This window comes from Leptodactylus fuscus, chromosome 2 (assembly GCF_031893055.1).
Source record: "Leptodactylus fuscus isolate aLepFus1 chromosome 2, aLepFus1.hap2, whole genome shotgun sequence".
In the NCBI taxonomy this organism is placed as follows: Eukaryota; Metazoa; Chordata; class Amphibia; order Anura; family Leptodactylidae; genus Leptodactylus; species Leptodactylus fuscus.
This window is the reverse complement of record NC_134266.1, coordinates 271,555,655-271,583,170: the sequence shown is the minus strand read 5'-3', so window position 1 is coordinate 271,583,170 and position 27,516 is coordinate 271,555,655. Positions and strand designations below refer to the sequence as shown.

At 44.1% G+C, this 27,516-nt stretch overlaps 1 protein-coding gene across 1 annotated transcript; it reads right to left on the bottom strand.

The window, feature by feature from the left end:
- Positions 1 to 3,545: 3,545 nt before the first annotated feature.
- THAP12 (THAP domain containing 12) lies at positions 3,546 to 19,282 on the bottom strand. The gene is made up of 5 exons (XM_075266265.1): positions 19,060 to 19,282; positions 17,774 to 17,894; positions 15,468 to 15,572; positions 14,022 to 14,058; positions 3,546 to 5,892 (listed from the first exon to the last, which is right to left on the bottom strand). Exons 1-5 carry the CDS (start codon positions 19,146 to 19,148, stop codon positions 3,971 to 3,973), a joined length of 2,274 nt encoding a protein of 757 aa, XP_075122366.1. The 5' UTR covers positions 19,149 to 19,282; the 3' UTR covers positions 3,546 to 3,970.
- Between the last annotated feature and the right edge of the window lie 8,234 nt (positions 19,283 to 27,516).

The window sequence follows — 27,516 nt, the reverse complement described above, 5'->3', positions numbered from 1 at the left end:
ACTAGTACAAATGGTGATTTGTGTCTTTGCAGATGAGACCAAGCTATGAAACGTGATACAGTCAAAAGATGTTCATCGATATCAATCGACTCCCACACACTGGACGAGATTTACTAAGCTGCACAGTCCAGTCCTATTAATGTGACCAGCGCCTACTTTTGACGTCAACGTTAAATAACCAATGGCAGAAGGCGCATGTCATCAGCCATCTGGGTGCACTCATCATTGTGGAAGGCACGATGGATCAGCACACATATGCATCTATCCTTGCGGACCATGTTCACCCCGTCATGCAAATTGTTTTTCCTCAGGATGATGGCATCTTCCAGCAGGACAATGCAACGTGTCATAAAGCTCGCAGTGTATGTGCGTGGTTCGAGGAGCACCAGGATGAGTTTACCGTACTCCCTTGGCCAGCAAATTCCCCGGACTTGAACCCAATCGAGAATCTGTTGGGACCACCTCGATCGGGTTGTTCGCGCCATGGATGCTCAACCGCGTAACCTAGCACAGCTGGCCACGGCACGGGAGTCGGCATGGCTCAACATCCCAGTGACCATGATCACATCCCCTCTCTTTCTGCACGTCTCACAGCGGTCTGATCTGCCAAAGGTGGATATTCTGGATTTTGACAGGTGGTCACATTAATGTGACTGGACTGTGTATATGTACCAGAATTCTGTCTTATTTGCACCAAAAAAACCTTACCTCCATGTTGCGCACCATAACTATATTAGTTTTCGACATCTTTTTAGCCTCGTCTCACAAGGGAACTCGGCTTATTGGGAAACAGTGTGGCTTAAGATGCAACATTGTGAGTCACTAGAGGCTAAAATTGGATATACACCAGTAGATATCCATTCGACAAATTGTTATTTTGGCAGATCACTACGACTCACAACCAACTCCTGAACCTAAATGGGAACAGAGGAGTAGGCCACTGCCTGACAACTCTTGAAGTGGCTTATTCTCTTGGAGGAAAATTAGTAAAAATGAAAATTTGGAAAAATTAGCAATTTTCAGAATTTGAAATGTTCTATTTTTTAGACAGATTGTCGTAACGACCAAATTCGTTAATAAATATTACTTACAATAACTCTGCTGCTATCTATTTTGCCATAATTTTTTTTAAGGATGCTAGAACAATGAAAAGTGTAACAGTAATTTTCCAGATTTTCTGAAAATTTCCAAAGCTTGTTCCTTTTCTCCTGACATCTACTCTAGCGGTAAAGTTAAGAGGCCCCATACACTTAAGAAGGTCAGACCAAAAGCAGAGGGTTTAGGCAAGAGAAATCTAATGGGCCATCTTAAAAGGGATTGTCCAGGCAAAAATGGGCAACCTTTTAACATTTAAATCAGGTCAATGCAGTGAATTTTTTTTTAAAAAATATTCATATTTGCCTGTTCCCACTGTTTCGATGTCCTCATGCCGCGTTCCAGTCCTTCTGATCAACGGATCTCTTCTGGAGTCCTGCTGAAGCCGCTGATTAACCAGCCAATCAGTGAAGAGCATGCAATGTCACTACCTGTGACATCACAGATCTCTTCCTGAAGCCAAACAGCGACACTCAGGGAGAGACCCAGGAGAAGCCACCGGAGCAGAAGACTGGGACATGCCAGGAGGACACCAGAGCATCGGGGACAGGTGATTATGTTTTGGATTTTTTTTCACTGCCCCCGGCTATTTTAAAAGTTAAAAGGGATTCTACCATTTAAACACTTTTTTTTTCTCCCTAACACTTCGGAATAGACTTAAGAAAGGCTATTCGTCTCCTACCTTTATAAGTTGTCTCCGGCCCACCGTTAGGTGAAAAATCCGTTTTTTGTTGGTATGCAAATGAATTCTCTTGCAGCACTAGGGGCGGGCCTCAGTGCTCAAACAGTACTGGGGGCGTCCCCAATGCTGCAAGAGAACTCTCCAGCATCGCCTCCATCTTCTTCTGGAATGAGGTCTTCACAGTCTTCTTCCGACGGTAGCTTCTAACTTCTAGGCCTCGGGCCCAGTGCAAGCCGACTGCACATGCCCACAGGCCACGAGAAAATGGCCGCTTCCGATACTGTGGAAGCGTCCATTTTTCTTGTGGCCATGAGCATGCGCAGTCGGCTTGCCCTAGGCCTAGAAGTTAGCAGCTACCGCCGAAAGAAGACACAGTGAAGATCTCATTCCAGAAGAAAATGGAGGTGACGGTCGAGAGTTCTCTTGCAGCATTGAGGACGCCCCCAGTACTGTTTGAGCGATGAGGCCTGCCCCAGTGCTGCGAGACAACTCATTTGCATACCAACAAAAAACGGATTTTTCACCGAACGGCGAGCCGGAGACTAGTTATAAAGGTAGGAGACGAATAGCCTTTCTTAAAGCTATTCCGACATGTTAGGGAGAAAAGAAAAAATTGTTTAAATAGTAGAAATCCTTTAAAAGGGGTTGTCAAATATTGTCTGGACATCCCCTTAAAGGATCTGGTGTACTAGCTTCAAAGGCTACTAATATAGTCAAAAAAATTAACATTATAGAATCAAGAGACATAAGTCAGAAATACTTAAAGAATTACAGAAATTTTAAAAAGCTGGTCATCCTATTTCAACTCGATTATCCCTTACATATTTTACTTCCTTCATAGGTTTTGGTTTCAGAAGAAATTTGGGTAAGGTCTAACCAGAAACCATTGGGAGATGTTTCTTCACAAACCTATTGAAGTGCCTTGACCACAGCAAAAAAAAAAAGAAAAGAAAAGCGAGAACTTCACTTGCTGGGGATGAACTAAAAACTAGTCAACGACTAACAACAATGGTGTGAAGCGCTGTTCAATCTACAATGTAGATCCTCAAACATTTCTATCTCTTTTCAGCAACTTGGAAGTTTTCATCCAATGTGGCTAACCAACAGTTGTGACCATCGCATCTTTCTGTGGTTCCCTTGTCTTCCCATGGTTAAGGCTGGTCATACACATGAAACAACTGATGGCTGAATTCTCTTTTGGCCAAAGCTACCTCTCCCAATCCCCCAATAAAAAGCCGGACAACTCAAAGAGGATCAAGAATGTTAACGTCAAGCTGCCCAATCCTTCTGGCTGTTGGGAGGAGTTGGCTGGTACAACGAAATTGGTCGGCTCGGCCAACACACATCTAATGTCTATGCCCAACTTAACCTCAACTTTCACTACCGATGGCTTTCCTTAGTCGTCATCACTATAAGATCAGAGGACACCCAACGCCAAAAACATCTCCTGGACCACCCTTTTCTTTCCAATCTACTTGCTACTGCTTGGGCTGTGACAATGCTGTACTTAATTTCTTGAAAATTTAAGAACCATTTAGAGACAGAATTAGGATAGGCTTAAGGATGCCGACGAGAACCTCGAAATGTGTAGATACCAGAAGCATCCATTCAATTCCAAAGCAGTACTTGGGAAATTGGTTTAAGATGACTTTCCACAAGGAAAAAGAAGCTTTATTTTTTTTTCCCTAAATTTTAGAAAAAAATATTTCAGTATAAAAATACAAACAGAAGAAAAATTTACACATCTTAAACTTTTTTTTCACCCCTTCTCTACTGATTCAGTATGTAATAAGCAGTGCAAAACTCAACCTACTAAAAAAACTTCTTAACGCGCGCCTAAGACCTCTCCAAGTAACCAGCCCCGAATAACGTAAAATACTCTGTACGCAACAATGGGGTACAGATCTGAAATCTTCATCTTTATCCATAAAACCTTTATAGATATTCTTAAAGGTATAGTTCATTTATTTTATACATGTTCTCTATAACAATTTTACAGTCATCTTAGGTTGAAATACTCAATGCCCAGGTCAACGTTCCTTCTAGAGATTTTGAGAAATCTTGCTTGTCCGCTGACGTTATACATTCCATGTTCCAGTAACACGTAAGACCAAAATGCCAGGACCATGCGGAAAACTCAAGACATTCTTGACGGTTTAGTTCGAATGGACGGGAATTGTAAACAAATCGGCATCAAACTTCTTCCACCATTTGTGAATTTGGAGACAAGGCCTCAAACTTTGCGTTACTTTCCACTATTTTCATGTACATGTCCACCATGACGTCTAAATCATGTTTGGAGTCGTAGCTTATATTGACCAACGCCAATTGACTTGACCTTTGGTCCACCGGCGTACTCTCCAAGTAGGACTTTAGACGCTTTCGGCCGCATTCGAATTTTTCATTTTCAACTTTAAAAACGGGCAAAATGCACAAAACCTTAAGAAGGGCGTAGACGTTTGGAAAGAATTTGATGTCCGGTAGATGAAGAGACTCGAAGATGTTGGATGGAAGTTCAACATCTTTGCCTCGGTGTTTCCACTTGACTCGCCAACAGTGAAGTTCTGCCGACAGAGTTTCTGGACTGGGGAGGTCGTATTTGTAGAGATCTGTATTATGTTCCTCGCTGGTGCTGAATTTGAGTTGACCCATCACGGACGGAACAAGCGATAAGCATTTAAGGGCTTTCAGGTGCTGTTCAGAGAAGACGTCCTTCAGTCCTTGAATGATGTGTTGGATGGTCGGGATGCTAAGAGCTTCTTTGTAAAAGTTTTCTGACGTCAGGTCGGCTTGCAAGTTCATGTGCTGCATTCTACAGAACCGACCCGGGAGTTTCACAGGGATGTCCATCTTGGCTGCCAGGTTAGTTGCTTCCTCGAACCAAAACTCGTGATAAACTTCGATATTTTCTATCACCTCGTTCAAGGTGTGTAAAACGGCCGTTAAGCTATTGGCTGCAGAAAAGATATCGGAGGTCAAGCCTTGTAAGTTTTTCCCAAAAGCTCTAGTAAACGAGAGGGAATTTTTTAATATGACAATAGTGACGACAAAGTCAAAATCCGTCAAGGCACTGGACAGTACAAAGGCTTGGCTGGTTATCTTCGTGTTCCATCGAAAGGAGTTATCGCAGGCTACTCTATCCAAGCACAGGACAAGGGGATGAAGCAGAGTCACTATAATTTCGAAGGCGTCATGTCGACTTGTCCACTCCGATCTCAGGATTTCCTTGAGTTCGTTACCCTTCTCCATATTGTCCATAAATAGACTCGTGATCGTACTTTCCAACTCTAGCTCTAAGTTAGATGACTTACTAAAAAATAAATAAATATCTTCCAAAACACCCAACACTACCGAAACTCCAGTGACGGGTATGGATTTAGCCAACCATATATTCAAGGCACAAGAAGAACAGAGAGTATAAGTGGCTTGCGGACACTTTTGTAAAAGTCGCGAAGCTACAACTTTCATTTTCGATGAAATTTTACTGGAAGAAATGTAAGACTGTCCGCGGCAGTATTCCATATTTAATTTCCATTTTTCTGTGATGGTCGTGTGGAAATTCATGGCCATGATTTCGGCATCGTCATCGCAAGGGAGGAACCCAACAAACTCTTCGTGGAGGTTGTTGGCGTCGTCTATATGCCGGATGAAAATGGGCATGTGTTCTTCTCCAGCCAAGTCGACCGCGTCTTCGACAATAATGGAGAAGAACTGGGAGTTACGGACATCCCGCATCACCTCCTCTCTGATGCACCTGTCGCAAACTTCCAAGATCTGCTCCTGCTGAAAACGGGAACAGTATTCCTGGTTGACGGGGAGCATGTCAAATCTCCTCCTCAGGACTTCGTCACCAGAATTGATACGATATTCGAGAAGAGCTTGGAAGTTGTCCGGAGAGTAAACGCCATCTGGATCTTTAACGTTACGTCCTTCCAACGAAACATTCTGCTTGCCCATCAGGAGGACAATCTCGAACAAAGACTTGATGTAGTCCTTGTTGTAACGCTCTTCCTCGGTCATGGCTGCACTCTCCTCCGAGTCTTCAATTTCGATCTGGATTTCGACATCGTTGTTATTGGTTTGATGGTTTTCTTGCAAGGGGACGACGGCATCCACTAAGAAAAAATAAAGAAAAAAAATTCTTTACTACACAAATGTCTAAAATGAGAATTCTAAATTCTAAAGTTGGCGATTCTGAACAATTTTGTCTACTTTTGGAAATGATCATTTGCAATTCAATGACGATTTAAAAAGGGGAAAAAGAAATTTCAACATGGGTTGAAATTTTTTTAGCTTCACCGATCCCCATCTGAGGCCATTCCAAAACCTACCGAGTCCTCAGTGGTCTCCACATCCTGGTGCAGTCTTGATATACTAGAAATACCAAGAGATGCCTCCGGAGCCAACCAGGACCTGCCTCAGCCTCCTGTGTATCGAGACCAGGATGTAGAGACCAGAGGGGATCCAAGCAGCATTAAAATCGGAGTGCTGGGTATTGTCTAAATTTTTTTAACTTATTGTGAACCTCCTTTTAAAAATAAAAATATCTGAAAACCCCTTTAGTATATTTCAAACACTGAAAAAAAAAATTGGATTGTAAAAGATGCATACACCTTAAAACATTACCAAGAATCTGGTACAGCAGACCTCGTAGACCACTTTCAAAATGTTACTGGTTTCGGTGCACCCCCTGCTGCTACATTTCTACCATATTCCCAAAACCCGTCAAAAAATGTGAAGATTAGATCGAACGATAGAAATTTGCATCGTGTTGCGTCGCCCCTGGGGGTCCACCTGGACCACTTTGGGAATCACTGTGATAGAGGGCATGTCGTGCGACCAGGACTGGTTTGGGCAAAACATAGGAGTCGTATTGGTTGAGTACGGAGAAGACTCCAGTCAACATAAGCTGTTGGCCAACCCCTCCAGTTTTGGCAGTCAATCTTCTAATGGCTATGAGGGCCTCCTAACTCTTTCCTAGAAGTTGGGTATGAGGGCCTCTTAGATTCTACGGTAAATTCATCATGTTAATATTGAGCCCAGTCTGGTAGAGACTGGAAACATTCACATTAGTCAGTATACTGTCCATGTCTTTTCGGTGACATCCTCTATACAAGTATATTAGGTAATCGGTGCAGTATTGATCAGTCTAAAACCAACTAGTGCACGGCTGGAGCACGTGCGACGATATAAAAGCTCCTTTTGCATCGTGTCCACCTGGTCTGACCGGCCGATGACAGCCCCGTCATGTAGAACATGTCAGCCATAAAGAAAGCATGCAAAAGGTGGCGGCCAGATGCTTTATAAACAAGGAGCAGATGCATTGTCAGGTCTGGATTTCTTATCTCCGTGCACCCCACCGAGTGTCGGCATGAGCGGCACGAGAACGATGGTGACAATAGATCACTTCTTACCAGCGGAAGGATTTCTCTTCTGACCAGGTGTTTCCCTTTAAGGCCGCTTTACGTGAAGGAAACACGGCCATTATAGGTGCCTAGTGGGTAGAGGAAGAGGACAAGAGGACTTTTTATGCTTCGGTGTCGTGACCTTTACCTTAGAGGAACTCTAATATACCAAGGTCACGAGAATGTACCGCAGGCAGAATGGATGGAGGGCGTGTATAGTTTTGCAATCACCTACATTATTGCCTAAATTAGAAAAAAAAAATATGGATCCGCCCATATGATAATTTTGAGTAGAAGCTCACAGAAATGAGCGGATCCCAATCTGGTAGATTTGGCGCCGTTGTGTAATACATCCATTCACTTGAATGGGGCTGGACAGAAATTTATATCGGTAGTGTAGGGGTACGATTCCTATAATGGGGGGGGGTCTGATCCCAGGAACACCCACTGGCTGGTGAGATGAAAGGGCAGGTCCAGAAGACATGTGGCTGTGTCCGGTACTGCAGCTCAGATCGGTGCCATTCACTTAATGTGGAACACCATGAAATATGGCTGCCACGCCATCCTGTTCATAAGTCGTCAAAGTAAGATCACAGTATAGTGGCTGTGTTTGGTATTGCAGCTTATCTGCATTCACTGCAATGTAACTGAGGCTACGATGACATCTGCATTGGACTAAAATCACTCAGGAAAGTCTTACAAGCACAAAGTCAGTTTATCGGGTTCCTTGGTATTCATTGTTATATTTATGGTTTACTCAAATAAATGCACTGAGCTGAAAACAGGCCACATGACGGATGGTTACGACGTCCCTGACCTGTGAAGCAGAAGTGACACTGACCCGAGTAGATGATCTGTGGGGGTCTCTGGTGTAAGACTCCCATCAATCAGATATTGTACTTTAAGGGGTTTTTGGGTTTAAGAACACTGATGACTGATCCTTAAGACTAATATTGGTTCTTCTGCAGCTAGAGGAGTACACCTCGGCTTCAGTGAGCATGCGTCAGACCTCGGTACATGCGCAGTGAGGCCGGGGTATAAGTCCCATGCTTCACTGAAGAACTGCACAGGCGCAGGGAGCACCAGAGAGGAGTCCGAAGCCTCTCAGACTCATCTCTGGGTAAGTATAGCATATACCCACTGGCACAGATGGCTTTATAACAGGGCGATTTCAGGCACTAAACCTCGGTCTGTAGGTGGTTTGATGTCCTAAATTGACCCGACAGGTTTCCTTTGCGCGTCACATGGAGTCTTAAAGGGATTCTATCATTAAAATGCAATTTTTTCTGACTAACACATAGGAATAGCCTTAAGAAAGGCTATTCTTCTCCTACCTTTAGATGTCTTCTCCGCACTGCTGTTCGGTATAAATCCCGGCTTTTGTCAGTATGCAAATGAGCTCTCTCGCAGCACTGGGGGCGTCCCCAATGCTACGAGAGAACTCTCCAGCGCCGACTCCATCTTCTTCTGGAACGGCCTTTCTCTGCGTCTTCTTCCGGTGCAGGCTTCAAACTTCTAGGCCTCGGGCAAAGCAGACTGTGCATGCCCGCTGGCCAGCAGTCGGCTGTTAGAGGCCTAGAAGTTTGAACCCAGCTCCTGAAGACGACACGCAGAGAGGCCGTTCCAGAAGAAGATGGAGGCGGCGCTGGAGAATTCTCTTGCAGCATTGGGGACACCCCCAGTGCTGTTTGAGCGCTGAGGACCGCCCCCAGTGCTGCGCGAAAACTCATTTGCATACCGATGAAAACTGTGATTTCTATGGAACGGCGGCCTGGAGAAGACAACTAAATTTAGGAGAAGAATAGCCTTTCTTAAGGCTATTCCTACGTGTTAGGTACAAAAAAAAGTGAGTTTTAATGATGGGATCCTTTTAACATAGTACAGCTGGAGACTGAGGCCAAATGTGCGCACCGAGCTGTGGATTTGTTGCACATTTCACCCTTTACATGTCAAAGAGCAAGATCCATGATCCATAGGCAGTCCCGATTATCGAACACGTCTTATACTAGGCCTAAAATTTGCGGCAACCAGTAAGAAAATCCTGCACCGGACAGATTGGACACACAATAAGGACGCGGCCACAACTCTGGGACATATATATGTCATTCTTGTTTAATTTCTAAGAAGTGATCATTACAAAGGTGTTACGTGACTGGTCAGAGACTTCCTATAACACACTTCTTTATGTTAGCGCCTTCACAGTATATGAGACACACTCAATGCCCGACACCGCCGTACTGACCACTGAGGGCTCTCCAGGACTTTATACATGTCAAAAAATCTGATATCTATAGCTCCGAGCACTGTGACCCCCCCCCCCCATATCAATACAATGGAAGTGCCCGCACTCCAATGTACACCCTACAGGAGATACAGAGGGTCCCTGCTGGTTGGACCTACACAGACCAGACATATGCACCAATGAGAGAGACCCTCGAACCCCTCCCATAACTCGCTCATTGACACGGAATACACTTGAACGAACCAACAAAAACATAAAAACTAATAAAACTTAATTGATGACGAATGGAAACCGGCTCCATTGTCGTCCTTGAGGAGATCCAGTAAGTGTAAGGAGCAGAGTATACAAGGCTGCAGGTAACAGGAAGGACTCCGGTGACCGCACGACTGTCACAGTGAAACTACTAAAAATCGGACGTCTGATAATCCAGCAGTCTGATAAGACGGCCGAGGAGTCTCACAGACGTGGCCAGACTGTATGTGTGTATGTATGGACACAAAGTCTGAGAACCACTACCTGCATATCCTAGAAATAGGACGCCCCTTTAATGGGGCATCTAATACACTTTGTGGTACAATTGTTCACCAGTTTTACGATCTCTGTTTGCTATCACACAGCTGAGGGTTTGTAACAAGGCTCACACTGGCGTTGTCTCTCCGGACCAGATTCCGATGGACCCCATTGACTAGAATGGGATCTTGTGCTTTAAATCTGAAATCGGCGAAGGAAAAATTCCTCTTCAGCAACACAAATCTCTCACCGAGGTCCTGAGCGAGCGTCGCAATGTATCAGCACAGTCTTGGATTCCAAAGATGGTATCAGACTGGATACAACAGTAACGAACCCTCAGATGTGAGCAGTACAAGGTCCGTACAGGGTTTCATCCTCTATTCACTGACAGCGAGCAGAGATCTTGAAACCGGTGAGAAACTGGACCACAGAAAAGTCTACTAAACCAGGGCTTGGCTTTATTTGCTGTGTAGGTCGGTGGGGTCCAACCTGTCACTCTCCAGCAATTGTGGAACTACAACTCCCAGGTTGTCGGGTTCTTATAGGTAGGAACCCACTGACTACGAGGTCCATTCAGGATACGGAGTCGTCCTGTTCGGAGATATAGCGCATCAGCTGCGGGCTGACCGTGGGGACGTGTCCTTGAGTGTTTTCGATATAACAGAAGATCAGGTTCGTGAGCGCCATCCTGAGGCTGGCCTGGTGGCTGTCCGGCACCTGCGCCAAGTACGGTACAAGACTGTGGGCAAAGTCTGTGTGAGGATCTTCTTCTTCCTGCTCTTCTGTTAGTCTCTCTGTACCGTCCCCCTCCTGTTGGGGGTCGGTCAGATAATCCGTGGGTCTGGGGTCTTCGGGCTCCGTCTCTGTGACGTCTGGAGATGAAGGCGGTTCCTCCTTGACATAGATAACCTGTAAGTCGTCTTCTTCCGTCCCCTCATCTGTCTTCTTCACCACACTGGGGCCCCGGGTGGTGTTCCTAGAAGAAAGATTGGGGATTATATCGGACGCCCCTCCCAGTTGTCACATAATAAGATCCTAGAATGACACTTACTCGTCCTCCGCCATGACCGACTGAAGGAACAGTAACTCCTTAAAGTGGGAGAAGGCCGGCTTCTCCGCACCGAGCGGCGTGAAATCTCGCTTCGTCTGTTTATTGAGCTCCTGCCGGAAATTGTCCTTCAGTAGCTGCCATTGTGTCTGCACCTCCCGGACTGAAAGACACAAAAAACAGAAAATTATTAGAAATTTAGAATTTTTTTTGGACTGCTAATTACATATTTTATTTATTATATATAAATCCTGTGATTATTCCCTGTACTCCAGTCACATCCAGAGCTGCAGCCAAACTTCTAGTTTTCAGGCTGCAGGACAATAAATCTACTGATGACCCCGCCCCCTGCAAGCCCTTACCACGCCCCCTTTTCAGGAAAGTGGCATGGGCAGCGTAAAAATGAAGAAGTGAATAAAAAAAATTGTGTAAAATCCAATTTGCAAAAAAAAAAAAAATTGTGCAAAATCCAATTTGCAAAAAAATTATGCAAGATCCAATTTGCAAAAAAAATTGTGCAAAATCCAATGTGCAAAAAAATTGTGCAAAACCCAATGTGCAAAAAATTGTGTAAAAATACAATTTGCAAAAAAAATGCGCAAAATCCAATTTGCAAAAAAATTATGCAAAATCTAATTTGCAAATAAAATTGTGCAAAATCCAATTTGCAAAAAATTGTGCAAAATCCAATTTGCAAAAAATTGTGCAAAATCCAATTTGCAAAAAAATTGTGCAAAATCCAATGTGCAAAAAAAAATTGTGCAAAATCCAATGTGCAAAAAAATGTGCAAAATCCAATGTGCAAAAAAATTGTGCAAAATCCAATGTGCAAAAAAAAATTGTGCAAAATCCAATTTGCAAAAAAAAATTGTGCAAAATCCAATGTGCAAAAAAAAATTGTGCAAAATCCAATGTGCAAAAAAAATGTGCAAAATCCAATGTGCAAAAAAATTGTGCAAAATCCAATGTGCAAAAAAAAATTGTGCAAAATCCAATTTGCAAAAAATTGTGTAAAAATCCAATTTACAAAAAATTGTGTAAAAATCCAATTTGCAAAAAAAAAAAAAAATGTGCAAAATCCAATATGCAAAAAAAAAAAATTGTGCAGAATCCAATTTGCAAAAAAAAAAGTGCAAAATCCAATTTGCAAAAAAATTATGCAAAATCCAATTTGCAAAAAAAGCAAAGGGACAGAGGGAATCTGCAAGCAGTGATTGGTCCTAGGATAGGTCATCAATATGTGATCGGTAACGGTCCGACACCCGGGACCCCCATTGATCGGGGCACAGTGTTCATGTAACTACTGTGGCCTCTTCACTGATACCTAGCACAGTGCCCTATATGGTACAGTGGCTGTACTTGGTACTGCAGCTCAGACCCATCCACTTGAATGGGACTGAGCTGCTGCACCATGTGTCGGATGATTGTGACATAGGCATTGCAGTGTATACTACAGAACAGATGATTGAGCCCCTAGTGGTCAAGTGAGACAAAAACACCAAAAAAAGACACCAACGGAATTTTTCAATGCAGCTTTGGATGTGACTAGAGTAGAAGGCTCACGGTTAGTACTCACAAAGAGTTTAAACCTTAGCGACTCTCCAGTACCCACCTTTCATCGATCTTTGCTGCGGGTTCAGCTCGCTCCAGTCCATGAATATTTCGGAGGAGATCTGGTTCCAGGTCTTGCCTCTCCTGACAGTGTCGTTGTAGGAGGAGTGCTGGGGGTCGTACAGCTCGGGGTGCAGACGTACGAGCGCTATCAGCAGATCAATATCAAGGAATGACTTTGAAGCCATGAGGAAACTGTGGTGTAATCCAAATACCATTTCTGTTCCTGTATAAACAGGAAATAGGTGCGAGCGCGTCAAAAAAACCCGCATCTTAGTCATGTCCTCCGATGCGTTTTAGTCGCGTTACTTTTACCGTATCATTTCCTCCTATAGGTAATGTTATAAGAAAAAAAAAAAAAAAATACCGTCGCAGGACTGACTAAAGAAGTCTGCACGCCCTGCGATGTTTACCAGGCACAGCGCCACAAAACCCAGTAGTGGTTGTACCTGGTACTGCAGATCAGTCACTTGAGTGAGCTGCAATACCGGGCACAGCCACTACCTAGAAGAGGCGCTGTGCAGCGGTTCTTTCGGTCAGATGTTCATCAGGGGTCCTGGGGGATCAGATCCTCACCGATCCTATGATTAACCCCTTATATACAGAAACTAAACAGAAAAAAGTGAAATTATTTGTTTTTGCCTTGTTTTTCGCCATAACTTTGATTCCTGTCAAAGGTTGTACGATCCTCTGAGCGCCGCTTTCTTACGGCACGACGGAATAAGGCCCCTTAAAGGGGTTCTCCAGAAATATTGAGCGCCACCATCCCATCCACTGTGTAGTGGCCGTGCCAGACTGCCGCAGTAACCCAACACCGCCACTAGTTGAAGGATGGTGCTGTGCCGTTTCCTGCTGCGGCCTGTACCATCAGCTGATCAGTGGACACAGAGATTGATGGATCAGTCCATGCCGGGATACAGGTGACATAGTAGCAGTGATGTCACTGGTACCTTGCATGGGACTGCTGCGGACGTGACCTGAGCCGTCTCACTTCTGAGCGCGAGATGGGACAGTGGACCTGATGCTGCAATGGATGATCGAGGACAAGTAGTATCACTTCTGTGCTTTACCCCATCCATGGATCCATCCAGTTTGACTGTAAAATCCCTTTAATGTGTAAATTATTGTTACTCCAGCTGCATTAAACCTCCCAGCAGCCATATGGCGGTCATATTTCTATGGGACCCTACTAGACCTGTGTATGGTCATATAGGGAGAGTAGAGCCATAGTACAGTGTCATACAGAGTAGTATGGGTCCTGTCAGCTCTGCCCATATACCTGTACCCCGACCCGTTATATTTCCGTATTACGCAGTGTTGTGATTCTGTATACTGAGTATATTTCTACCCATGACCAGTCCTGATGCACTCGATTATAGGCTAATACTGAGCAACACAATCCAGAATACTAATAGTGAGGGGACTTACTTTTCCGTTCCTTTAATGTCCGTATCTCTTCTTCACTCTAGGAAGAAAAAGGATAAGATCAACGGGGAGAAGAAGAGAAGAGTGTAGGAGCGCAGAACGTGTTGCTATATGAGACGGGAGAGGACAGCGGTGGTCAGGAGATGACGGCGTCTTTATCAGTTACTATAATGGGGGTACAAGTGTTAGAGAAGAGACACCGGTCAGGAGGTTAAAACAGCACTGGAAGAAGAATTGAATGCTTTTGATTTTATGGGAAAACATATTTAAAGGGATCCTACCATTAAAATCAATTTTTTTTCTAGTTGACACGTCGGAATAGCCTTAAGAAAGGCTATTCATCTCCTACCTTTAGATGTCTTCTCTGCGCTAACGTTCAGTAGAAATCACGGTTTATGTCTGTATGCAAATGAGTTCTCTCGCAGCACTGGGGGCGGTCCTCAGCGCTCACACAGCACTAGGGGTGTCCCCAATGCTGCGAGAGAACTCTCCAGCGCCGCCTCCATCTTCTTCAGGAACGGGCTCTCTACACGTTTACTTCCAGCGCTGGCGGTTAAACTTCTAGGCCTTGGGCAGAGCCCGTGGCCACAAGAGAAACGGTCGCTTACACAGTAAGTAAGTGGCCATTTTCTTGTGGCCTGTGGGCATGCGCAGTCGGCTCGGCCCGAGGTCTACAAGTTTGACTGCCAGCGCTGGAAGAAGACGTGAAGAGTGGCCTTTCCTGAAGAAGATGTAGGCGGTGCTGGAGAGTTCTCTTGCAGCATTGGGGGCACCCCCGATGCTGTTTGAGTGCTGGGGCCCGCCCCCAGTGCTGCGAGAACTCATCTGCATACCGGGGAAAACCGTGATTTCTACCTAACGGCGGCGCGGAGAAGACATCTAAAGGTAGGAGAAGAATAGCCTTTCTTAAGGCTATTCCTGCATGTTACGGACAAACTATGTGTTTTAATGGTAGGATCCCTTTAAAGTGGTTATGCCATGAAGAACATCCTCTATCGATAACTATGTGATCAGTGGGTCTGACTGCTCATGCAGAATATTGGGAGTCTATCAGCCCTGTTGTGCATTCAGTCTGTCACGATGGACTAATCCCTGTTAGTTGAGTACACAACAGGGGTAAAACGTCCAGGATTGGTGAGTCCTAGCGGTCAGATCCCCACCGATCAGATACTCATCCTCTATCCTACGAATAGGTCATCCATATGTGACTGGAGGGGGTCTGTCATCCAAAAACATAGATCAGTTGGTTAAAGAGATCGCAGTGTTTGGGTGAATACGCTGTCCCGTCCTGAGGACTGTAGCTCAACCCCATTCATTGTAATGGGACCGAGACTAATACACCTCGTCGCTAGTGTTTGTCGGCTGATCGGCGGGGGTCCTTGGTGTGGGATATACAGAGAGTGTGTAGGAGAAGTAACAAGCATATACGTTGTGCAATAAAGCCCTTACCAGCTCCTTTATCCTCTTCCTACGTCTGCCGGGGTTACCCAGATGACTGGTGAGGTCAAATATGGTTGGGATGGCATTTTCCCGAAGTACCGTCCTGTACGGACTCTGAAAATACACACACATCGATTACTATATATATAATATATACTCATTATATGCATTTTACACATACAAATGTCCAAATAGATCCACTCATACAGTGAATCTCCCTTCATCCTCCCCCTTCTCTCGTCGTCTTCCGTCTGGGTCAACTCCGACGCCTGCGCAGTCAGCCAGTGAGACACAAGCAGAGCCGGCCGGCGGCCATTTTTGGAAGGCTGCTCGTGTAGTTCAAAACAGGAGCGTACTGTGCACACGTGCAAGAGCGGCCTCCCAAAAATGGCCGCCGGCCGGCACGCACACTCGGCTCTACTTGTGTCTCACTGGCAGAGCCAATTGCGTCGGAGTTGACCCAGACGGAAGTCGATGAGAGAAGGGGAGGATGCAGCTGAAGATGGAGGCGTCGCTGGAGAGAATTCTCTGGCAGCAGTGGAGACGCCCCCATTGCCGTTTGAGCGCTGGGGCCCGCCCCCAGTGCTGTGAGAGAACTCATTTGCATACCGGTAAAAAACGATATTTCTACGGAACAGCGGGCCGAAGGCAACTGAGCAAGGTTGGACGTGGTAAAAAAAAAAAAGTTGTTTGAGTGGTAGAATCCCTTTAAATGTTAATATTTTCCATTAAAGGGATATCCGGGATGTGACTCTACTTCTTCTCAGGCCAGAGACGTTACGTCTATTGGTCACATGGCCATGCTCCATTTAAATAAGCTGTAATACTAAGCACGGCCACTATACCATGATGGCGCTGTGCTTGGTAAGTAGGGAAGAGGCCGAGGCAATCAATATCCTAGTCCTGGAGAGCCCCTTTAATATTCCTACGGTCTGAGAAATCTCATGAGCACAAACAACTGATCTATTCCTTGTCTGCCAAAAATGACGCGTCAGGTTGGATGAAGCTACGCGTGTGCGATCGGTCTGCACGTACGTCCTAAGGACCGCACGTCATTGCAGCACAATAGCCGGCATCTGACCCCAGATTCACATCACAACCATCCTGCAACTTGGACAACGTAAAAGCAACCAGTGATAATACTACAACTCCCAACAGGAGCCCATTCTGGGAGTTGTAGTGCCATCACAGCTGGAGACCATGGCTATTGGCCACCCCACGGACTGAGAAGAGTGAAGGCATCTGGTCCGTATCACTGCCGACCCCCCGACGTGTCAATCAATCATCTGCTCCGACCGATCCCATTTGGCCTCAATGATGGTAATGAGAAATGTCTGCAGAGCATCTCGCCAATTACCGACTGCAACAAAGACGTAGGATTAGAAGCAGGAGGACAGATGGCGCGCTCTTCTGCAACCTGCCCGGCTCTTCAAACAGAACGTCTTCAAAGCTGGAATCTAAATGGCCTAAGGAGAAGTCAGCGTGAAGACGAGATACAGAAATGTCAGGAGGAGACGAGCAGATGGGGAGGAATCAGATCCCGGCCTCACGATAAGTGAACGACGGAGAAGCGGACCGCCAAAATAGCGGTGACACGCAGATTGCAACGGACCTCACTGGTTATATTGGGGTCCACCAAAAGAAAGCGAAAGTGGCGGAGGAAAAAGTCCCTCATGCTCTATCCCTTCACATTGCTTTAAAGTGCAGCTCTGCTCCATCAGGATGGGGCTGAGCTGCAACATCATAGCACAGTCAATGGAGCCATCTCTATGTAGCTGATCGGTGAGGGTGCAGGTGCTCACCAATCTGATATTGAAGGCCTATTCCATGGATCCAGTTAAAGACAATGTCTTCCATATCAGATCGGACGCGATCAGACTCTTTATATAGTGGCCGTGCCCGGTACTGCAGCTCTGTCCCATTTAAGAAATGGGACTGACCTGCAGCATGGCCATGTGACCAATGAATGTGACATCACTGGCCTAAGCAACAGAAGCAGTGCTGACCCTAGTGCCATGCAAACAGCTGATTGGTGGGGTGTCAGGTATCAGGGCCCCCACTGAACGAACCTTAGGATGTATCAGCGCTAACAAAGAACCCCCCAAAAAAACCTTTAAACCACTAGCGAAAAATCAGGGGAGGGGCCTAGAAATCTACAGGCACCATCTAAAGCCAAGTGGTTTACCAGCTGCTGTTATACTACAACTCCCAGCATGCCCTGCAGGTTGCCACATTACTCTGGGAATTGTAGTTTTGCAACAAGTTGGGGCCACCAATGTTCATGAATAGGATGTAGAGGCATCCCCGGTACTCACACTCCTACAGATCATGGAGTCCTCGAAGTGCTGGGCACATAACCTGTAGTGCTTGTTCAGCTGGTCGGGGGTCTTGTCTTCTAGGTCGTATCGTCGACAATTCTCAACCCACTTCTGGCACCTGCAAAGATGGAGGAGGGGGGAGAAATATTACAGAGTTAGATCTTTATGACGGCTTGTACTCTCTCCACTTATTACTCATTGCTGGTGTTGATGGACCTGCTATTCTGCATATGTGTAAGATGGTGTTCTGCTGGGACCCCGACTGGTCCCTGTGCTCCCCAACACCCCGCTGATGTACCCCTGTGCACCCAACTCCACCCCCGACGCGGATGTACCCCTGTGCACCCAACTCCACCCCCGACGCGGATGTACCCCTGTGCACCCAACTCCACCCCCGACGCGGATGTACCCCTGTGCAGCCGAACACCCCCGCTGACTTGCCCCTATGCACCCTGGCACCCCCCCAGATGTGTCCCTGTGCACCGATGCCCCAATGACTTGCCCCTGTGCAGCCAGACACCCCCGCTGACTTGCCCCTGTGCACCCTGATGCCCCCCCCCCCACTGATGTACCCCTGCACAGCCCGATGCCCCCGCTAACTTGCCCCTGTGCAGCCTGATGCCCCCGCCGATGTGTCCCTATGCACCCTGATGCCCCGCTAACTTGCCCCTGTGCATCCTGGCACCACCCCCCACTGATGTACCCCTGCACAGCCCGATGCCCCCACTGACTTGCCCCTGTGCACCCTGATGCCCCGCTGACATGTCCCTGCGTAACCTGATGCCCGTGCTGACATGTCCCTGTGCAGTCTGACGCCCCACCTGACAAGCTTCTGTACAACCCGATACCCCCGCTTACCCTGACGCCGCGCTGACGTGTCGCCTATCCAATGTGGATAAGATGTTCCGTCAACATGTGTACAGGACGATGATCGGACATGTCCATCCCTTTCTCCTCCACCACCTTATAGCCCCCTCTAATCCCCCGCAGACGTCCTGATGGTCCCCCTGGTCTTTGTTTACAAGCAGCGTCATGTGACCACTACAGCCAATCAGTGATTGCCAATCTGAGAAACATAATTACCGCCATCATGGGCGCCATCGCAGGCTGGGGGTAGTAGTCAAAATACACATGACAGGGGGGTCATATACATGAAGCTGGGGGTAACGGTAAACAACATAGGAGCAGCTGAGGCACCCCAAATACTATGGAGACCCCACACACACCCCAATACACTATGGGGGGCCCTACACCCACAGGAAGGGGGCAGTTGATGCTCTCACCGGTTCGGGTCCCGGGGGAACCTGAAGAACGCCAGGTCGGACTGTGTGCTCTTTCGGGTGCAGTTCGGGGCGGCGCAGAAATTCGGCATTTTCGGTATATAACGGTTTGTAGTGGGGGAGGGGAAATACCGGGATGACCCCGAATCCTCCCCTCACCAGGGGGCGCGCTGACTACCGGGAGACAGAGAGGCCGCCGCGGCTCCACACTGCTGTGCGCGGCCTGGAGGAGTCACACACGTATCCCAGCAGGCACCGCGCGGCCGCTCTAACCACACTCGCCGCTCTATGGTTCTATGGCAGGATGAAGGCTGAGACCATAGAGATGTGTGTAGTGAGGGATAGAGCGGCGTCTGCTGGAGGACCGTCAGTGGATTATATACATTATCTATAAGAACTGCGGTCTCCGGTGTATCTAAGCCTAGTGTATGAGACTGAGGAGCCGCTGTATCCAAGCCTTGTCCTCTGATGTATCTAATCCTATCCTGTGTGATACTGTATACTGAGCTGTGTATCTAATCCTATCCTGTGTGATACTGTATACTGAGCTGTGTATCTAATCCTATCCTGTGTGATACTGTATACTGAGCTGTGTATCTAATCCTATCCTGTGTGATACTGTATACTGAGCTGTATCTAATCCTATCCTGTGTGATACTGTATACTGAGCTGTATCTAATCCTATCCTGTGTGATACTGTATACTGAGCTGTGTATCTAATCCTATCCTGTGTGATACTGTATACTGAGCTGTGTATCTAATCCTATCCTGTGTGATACTGTATACTGAGCTGTGTATCTAATCCTATCCTGTGTGATACTGTATACTGAGCTGTGTATCTAATCCTATCCCGTGTGATACTGTATACTGAGCTGTGTATCTAATCCTATCCCGTGTGATACTGTATACTCAGCTGTGTATCTAATCCTATCCTGTGTGATACTGTATACTGAGCTGTGTATCTAATCCTATCCTGTGTGATACTGTATACTGAGCTGTGTATCTAATCCTATCCCGTGTGATACTGTATACTGAGCTGTGTATCTAATCCTATCCCGTGTGATACTGTATACTGAGCTGTGTATCTAATCCTATCCTGTGTGATACTGTATACTGAGCTGTGTATCTAATCCTATCCTGTGTGATACTGTATACTGAGCTGTGTATCTAATCCTATCCTGTGTGATACTGTATACTGAGCTGTATCTAATCCTATCCTGTGTGATACTGTATACTGAGCTGTATCTAATCCTATCCTGTGTGATACTGTATACTGAGCTGTGTATCTAATCCTATCCTGTGTGATACTGTATACTGAGCCGTGTATCTAATCCTATCATGTGTGATACTGTATACTGAGCTGTGTATCTAATCCTATCCTGTGTGATACTGTATACTGAGCTGTGTATCTAATCCTACCCTGTGTGATACTGTATACTGAGCTGTGTATCTAATCCTATCCTGTGTGATACTGTATACTGAGCTGTGTATCTAATCCTATCCTTTGTGATACTGTATACTGAGCGGTGTATCTAATCCTATCCTGTGTGATACTGTATAGTAAGCTGTGTATCTAATCCTATCCTGTGATACTGTATACTGAGCTGTATCTAATCCTATCCTGTGTGATACTGTATACTGAGCTGTATCTAATCCTATCCTGTGTGATACTGTATACTGAGCTGTGTATCTAATCCTATCCTGTGTGATACTGTATACTGAGCTGTATCTAATCCTATCCCGTGTGATACTGTATACTGAGCTGTGTATCTAATCCTATCCCGTGTGATACTGTATACTGAGCTGTGTATCTAATCCTATCCCGTGTGATACTGTATACTGAGCTGTGTATCTAATCCTATCCCGTGTGATACTGTATACTGAGCTGTGTATCTAATCCTACCCTGTGTGATACTGTATACTGAGCTGTGTATCTAATCCTATCCTGTGTGATACTGTATACTGAGCTGTGTATCTAATCCTATCCTTTGTGATACTGTATACTGAGCGGTGTATCTAATCCTATCCTGTGTGATACTGTATAGTAAGCTGTGTATCTAATCCTATCCTGTGATACTGTATACTGAGCTGTATCTAATCCTATCCTGTGTGATACTGTATACTGGGCTGTGTATCTAATCCTATCCTGTGTGATACTGTATACTGAGCTGTGTATCTAATCCTATCCTGTGTGATACTGTATACTGTAGCTGTGTATCTAATCCTATCCTGTGTGATATTGTATACTGAGCTGTGTATCTAATCCTATCCTGTGTGATACTGTATAGTGAGCGGTGTATCTAATCCTATCCTGTGTGATACTGTATACTGAGCTGTGTATCTAATCCTATCCTGTGTGATACTGTATACTGAGCTGTGTATCTAATCCTATCCTGTGTGATACTGTATACTGAGCTGTGTATCTAATCCTATCCTGTGTGATACTGTATACTGAGCTGTGTATCTAATCCTATCCTGTGTGATACTGTATACTGAGCTGTGTATCTAATCCTATCCTGTGTGATACTGTATACTGAGCTGTGTATCTAATCCTATCCTGTGTGATACTGTATACTGAGCTGTGTATCTAATCCTATCCTGTGTGATACTGTATACTGAGCTGTGTATCTAATCCTATCCTGTGTGATACTGTATACTGAGCTGTGTATCTAATCCTATCCTGTGTGATACTGTATACTGAGCTGTGTATCTAATCCTATCCCGTGTGATACTGTATACTGAGCTGTGTATCTAATCCTATCCCGTGTGATACTGTATACTCAGCTGTGTATCTAATCCTATCCTGTGTGATACTGTATACTGAGCTGTGTATCTAATCCTATCCTGTGTGATACTGTATACTGAGCTGTGTATCTAATCCTATCCCGTGTGATACTGTATACTGAGCTGTGTATCTAATCCTATCCCGTGTGATACTGTATACTGAGCTGTGTATCTAATCCTATCCTGTGTGATACTGTATACTGAGCTGTGTATCTAATCCTATCCTGTGTGATACTGTATACTGAGCTGTGTATCTAATCCTATCCTGTGTGATACTGTATACTGAGCTGTATCTAATCCTATCCTGTGTGATACTGTATACTGAGCTGTATCTAATCCTATCCTGTGTGATACTGTATACTGAGCTGTGTATCTAATCCTATCCTGTGTGATACTGTATACTGAGCCGTGTATCTAATCCTATCATGTGTGATACTGTATACTGAGCTGTGTATCTAATCCTATCCTGTGTGATACTGTATACTGAGCTGTGTATCTAATCCTACCCTGTGTGATACTGTATACTGAGCTGTGTATCTAATCCTATCCTGTGTGATACTGTATACTGAGCTGTGTATCTAATCCTATCCTTTGTGATACTGTATACTGAGCGGTGTATCTAATCCTATCCTGTGTGATACTGTATACTGAGCTGTGTATCTAATCCTATCCTGTGATACTGTATACTGAGCTGTATCTAATCCTATCCTGTGTGATACTGTATACTGAGCTGTATCTAATCCTATCCTGTGTGATACTGTATACTGAGCTGTGTATCTAATCCTATCCTGTGTGATACTGTATACTGAGCTGTATCTAATCCTATCCCGTGTGATACTGTATACTGAGCTGTGTATCTAATCCTATCCCGTGTGATACTGTATACTGAGCTGTGTATCTAATCCTATCCCGTGTGATACTGTATACTGAGCTGTGTATCTAATCCTATCCCGTGTGATACTGTATACTGAGCTGTGTATCTAATCCTACCCTGTGTGATACTGTATACTGAGCTGTGTATCTAATCCTATCCTGTGTGATACTGTATACTGAGCTGTGTATCTAATCCTATCCTTTGTGATACTGTATACTGAGCGGTGTATCTAATCCTATCCTGTGTGATACTGTATAGTAAGCTGTGTATCTAATCCTATCCTGTGATACTGTATACTGAGCTGTATCTAATCCTATCCTGTGTGATACTGTATACTGGGCTGTGTATCTAATCCTATCCTGTGTGATACTGTATACTGAGCTGTGTATCTAATCCTATCCTGTGTGATACTGTATACTGTAGCTGTGTATCTAATCCTATCCTGTGTGATATTGTATACTGAGCTGTGTATCTAATCCTATCCTGTGTGATACTGTATAGTGAGCGGTGTATCTAATCCTATCCTGTGTGATACTGTATACTGAGCTGTGTATCTAATCCTATCCTGTGTGATACTGTATACTGAGCTGTGTATCTAATCCTATCCTGTGTGATACTGTATACTGAGCTGTGTATCTAATCCTATCCTGTGTGATACTGTATACTGAGCTGTGTATCTAATCCTATCCTGTGTGATACTGTATACTGAGCTGTATCTAATCCTATCCTGTGTGATACTGTATACTGAGCTGTATCTAATCCTATCCTGTGTGATACTGTATACTGAGCTGTGTATCTAATCCTATCCTGTGTGATACTGTATACTGAGCTGTGTATCTAATCCTATCCTGTGTGATACTGTATACTGAGCTGTGTATCTAATCCTATCCTGTGTGATATTGTATACTGAGCTGTGTATCTAATCCTATCCTGTGTGATACTGTATAGTGAGCGGTGTATCTAATCCTATCCTGTCTGATACTGTATACTGAGCTTTGTATCCAGCATTGATTGGCCGAATACTGTACACTGTATGGCTATTTTTCTGCAGCTGCTACACGAGTGAACTTAGTCTCGCTGGAAGAAGATGCAGGAAGACGTGTGTGCGCCACTATAGAAGAAGAAGAGCGCCGCTGGAGAGTCTTCCGTCACCACAGGGGACGCCTTCTATGCTGTTTCAGTGCAGGAGGACCACCCCCTGTGCTGTTCGGAGACACATTTGCATAGGAAAACACCCCAGGAAATGATGCCAACACCCTGGAATGCAACTGGGACAGCAGGGGAAGCATGTCTGGGGGCATCTAACATGCCCAAGTACCTGTATTATGCCACTGTCTTGTCGGGATCCCTGTCAGCTTGCGATATGCGGGAGCTGACTTTTTCCCATAGGAATGCATTGACCAGCGGTGAATGCCATATAGAGTACAGCATTCAGCCAATCAACGCTGGTTCTGTCGGAGGAGGCGGAGTCTAAGATCGGTCCACAGCAGTCTCCATTCTGGTCCGATCTCAGCTGTAGCAGTGTTGAGTGCACAGCTCTGCTACACCAGAGATGCGCACACTTAGCTCTGCTACATCTAAGATCGGACCAGAATGGAGACTGCTGTGGACCGATCTTAGACTCCGCCTCCTCCAGCAGAATGCTGTACTCTGTATGGCATTCAACGCTGGTCAATGCATTCCTATGGGAAAAAGTCAGCTCCCGCATATCGCAAGCTCACAGGGATCCCGACAAGATGGTGCCCCAAAGAGCTATGTGAGTGACATACCCACCTAAATAAATGTAATCCCTAGCTAACCCTGCCTGTACATCTGTCCCTGTCTCACAATCTCATATGACCCGGATATTAAATCCACTATTCATATAAATTGGAGGTCACCTGATTTCAGCAGCCAATAGGATTTTTCAATTTTTTTTCGATGCCTCTGTTGTCGTAGTTCCTGTCCCACCTCCCCTGCACAGTTATTGGTGCAAAAAATGCACCAGGGAAGGTGGGAGGGGATACGAATTTTTAGTGCGTTTGTCTCGTGGTATTCGATTGTAATTGAACACCTCGAACGGCCTGATATTCAATCGAATATTAATTCAATCGAACGCCATTCGCTCATCTCTAATAAGGAGCATTGTGTTTTTTAACTTGACATAATCTACTACAAGGAAGTTTTCTGCATAGACAGTTCTGGGTGCTGTTACTTTAAGGATTCCTCTCCTTCAGTATTTACAACACAGGATACCCCATAAATGGCTGGTAGGTCGAGGTCCCACTACTAGGGGGAAGAATGGATTCCCTTACCCGGATTCCCCCACCCTTCACTGGCAGGAGAAGTAACACCATATCTAGAGGGAGAGTGCAAGGGTAGAGAGAACATCAGCGAGAAAGCTAAAATATTGGAGTTTCAGCTTTATTTGCTACTTTATAACTCCAAAAATGGATGACATTGTCAATAAAAACTCCTTTTATTATGAGCACGTCAGCCATGTGTCTTTTATTTGCCATTTATACCTTTTATATTTTGTATGTTTACTTCTTAGGCTATATTCACATTTGCTCCAAATACTCCACTGAAAATCAGCATTTGGAAAAGTCCTGTACGGAGGATGTTTTCGTTCGCTGGTTTCAGTTGGGCTGAGTGCACACAGGGTACTTTGGTCAGGATTTTGAGGCTGTATACGACTCAAAATCCTGACCAAAAAGACGGCTCCTATTCCAATCAATGGGAGACGGTCAGGTCTTTTTTCCAGGAGCCAAAACATCGTACCGGCTCTCAGAAAAAAGAACGAACGTGCTCACAATTCGCGAGACGAATCTGCCTGAAGACACTCCCGACTAGGCCCATTCATTGGGCCTAATATGTAGTGGAGTGCGCACTGCACCATTATCCAGTCGCAGCCTCCGCCTCAGTTTCCAGACAAAAAAAAACCCTATGTGCACTCAGCCTTATAGTCAGTGCGGTCCGTCAGTCTATTAACTGCCCGATGCAAATGTGAACTTAGTATGAGTATGAGGATCTTACTAAAATGTAATGCTGCACCTATATACAAGAATATAACTACTATAATACTGCCCCTATGTACAAGAATATAACTACTATAATACTACCTCCTATGTACAAGAATATAACTACTATAATACTACCCCTATGTACAGGAATATAACTACTATAATACTACTCCTATGTACAAGAATATAACTACTATAATACTACTCCTATGTACAAGAATATAACTACTATAATACTGCTCCTATTTACAAGAATATAACTACTATAATACTACTCCTATGTACAAGAATATAACTACTATAATACTACTCCTATGTACAAGAATATAACTACTATAATACTACCTCCTATGTACAAGAATATAACTACAATAATACTACCTCCTATGTACAAGAATATAACTACTATAATACTACCTCCTATGTACAAGAATATAACTACTATAATACTACCTCCTATGTACAAGAATATAACTACTATAATACTACTCCTATGTACAAGAATATAACTACTATAATACTACCTCCTATGTACAAGAATATAACTACTATAATACTACCCCCTATGTACAAGAATATAACTACTATAATACTGCTCCTATGTACAAGAATATAACTACTATAATACTACTCCTATGTACAAGAATATAACTACTATAATACTACTCCTATGTACAAGAATATAACTACTATAATACTGCTCCTATGTACAAGAATATAACTACTATAATACTGCTCCTATGTACAAGAATATAACTACTATAATACTGCTCCTATGTACAAGAATATAACTACTATAATACTACTCCTATGTACAAGAATATAACTACATAATGCTACTCCTATGTACAAGAATATAACTACTATAATACTGCTCCTATGTACAAGAATATAACTACTATAATACTGCTCCTATGTACAAGAATATAACTACTATAATACTACTCCTATGTACAAGAATATAACTACTATAATACTGCTCCTATGTACAAGAATATAACTACTATAATACTGCTCCTATGTACAAGAATATAACTACTATAATACTGCTCCTATGTACAAGAATATAACTACTATAATACTACACCTATGTACAAGAATATACTATAATACTGCTATGTACAAGAATATTACTACTATAATACTACCTCCTATGTACAAGAATATAACTACTATAATACTACTCCTATGTACAAGAATATAACTACTATAATACTACTCCTATGTACAAGAATATAACTACTATAATACTACTCCTATGTACAAGAATATACTATAATACTGCTATGTACAAGAATATTACTACTATAATACTACCTCCTATGTACAAGAATATAACTACTATAATACTACTCCTATGTACAAGAATATAACTACTATAATACTACTCCTATGTACAAGAATATAACTACTATAATACTACTCCTATGTACAAGAATATAACTACTATAATACTGCTCCTATGTACAAGAATATAACTACTATAATACTGCTCCTATGTACAAGAATATAACTACTATAATACTGATCCTATGTACAAGAATATAACTACTATAATACTACCTCCTATGTACAAGAATATAACTACTATAATACTGCTCCTATGTACAAGACTATAACTACTATAATACTACTCCTATGTACAAGAATATAACTACTATAATACTGCTCCTATGTACAAGACAATAACTACTATAATACTACTACTATGTACAAGAATATAACTACTATAATACTACTACTATGTACAAGAATATAACTACTATAATACTGATCCTATGTACAAGAATATAACTACTA

Coding starts and splice junctions, on each gene's coding strand:
- THAP12 (XM_075266265.1), bottom strand. CDS start 19,148: ATGCCGAATTTCTGCGCCGCCCCGAACTGCACCCGAAAGAGCACACAG. Junction 17,895..19,059: donor TTCCCCCGGGACCCGAACCG/GTGAGAGCATCA, acceptor CCATCTTTGCAG/GTGCCAGAAGTGGGTTGAGA. Junction 15,573..17,773: donor ACTCCATGATCTGTAGGAGT/GTGAGTACCGGG, acceptor GTGTATTTTCAG/AGTCCGTACAGGACGGTACT.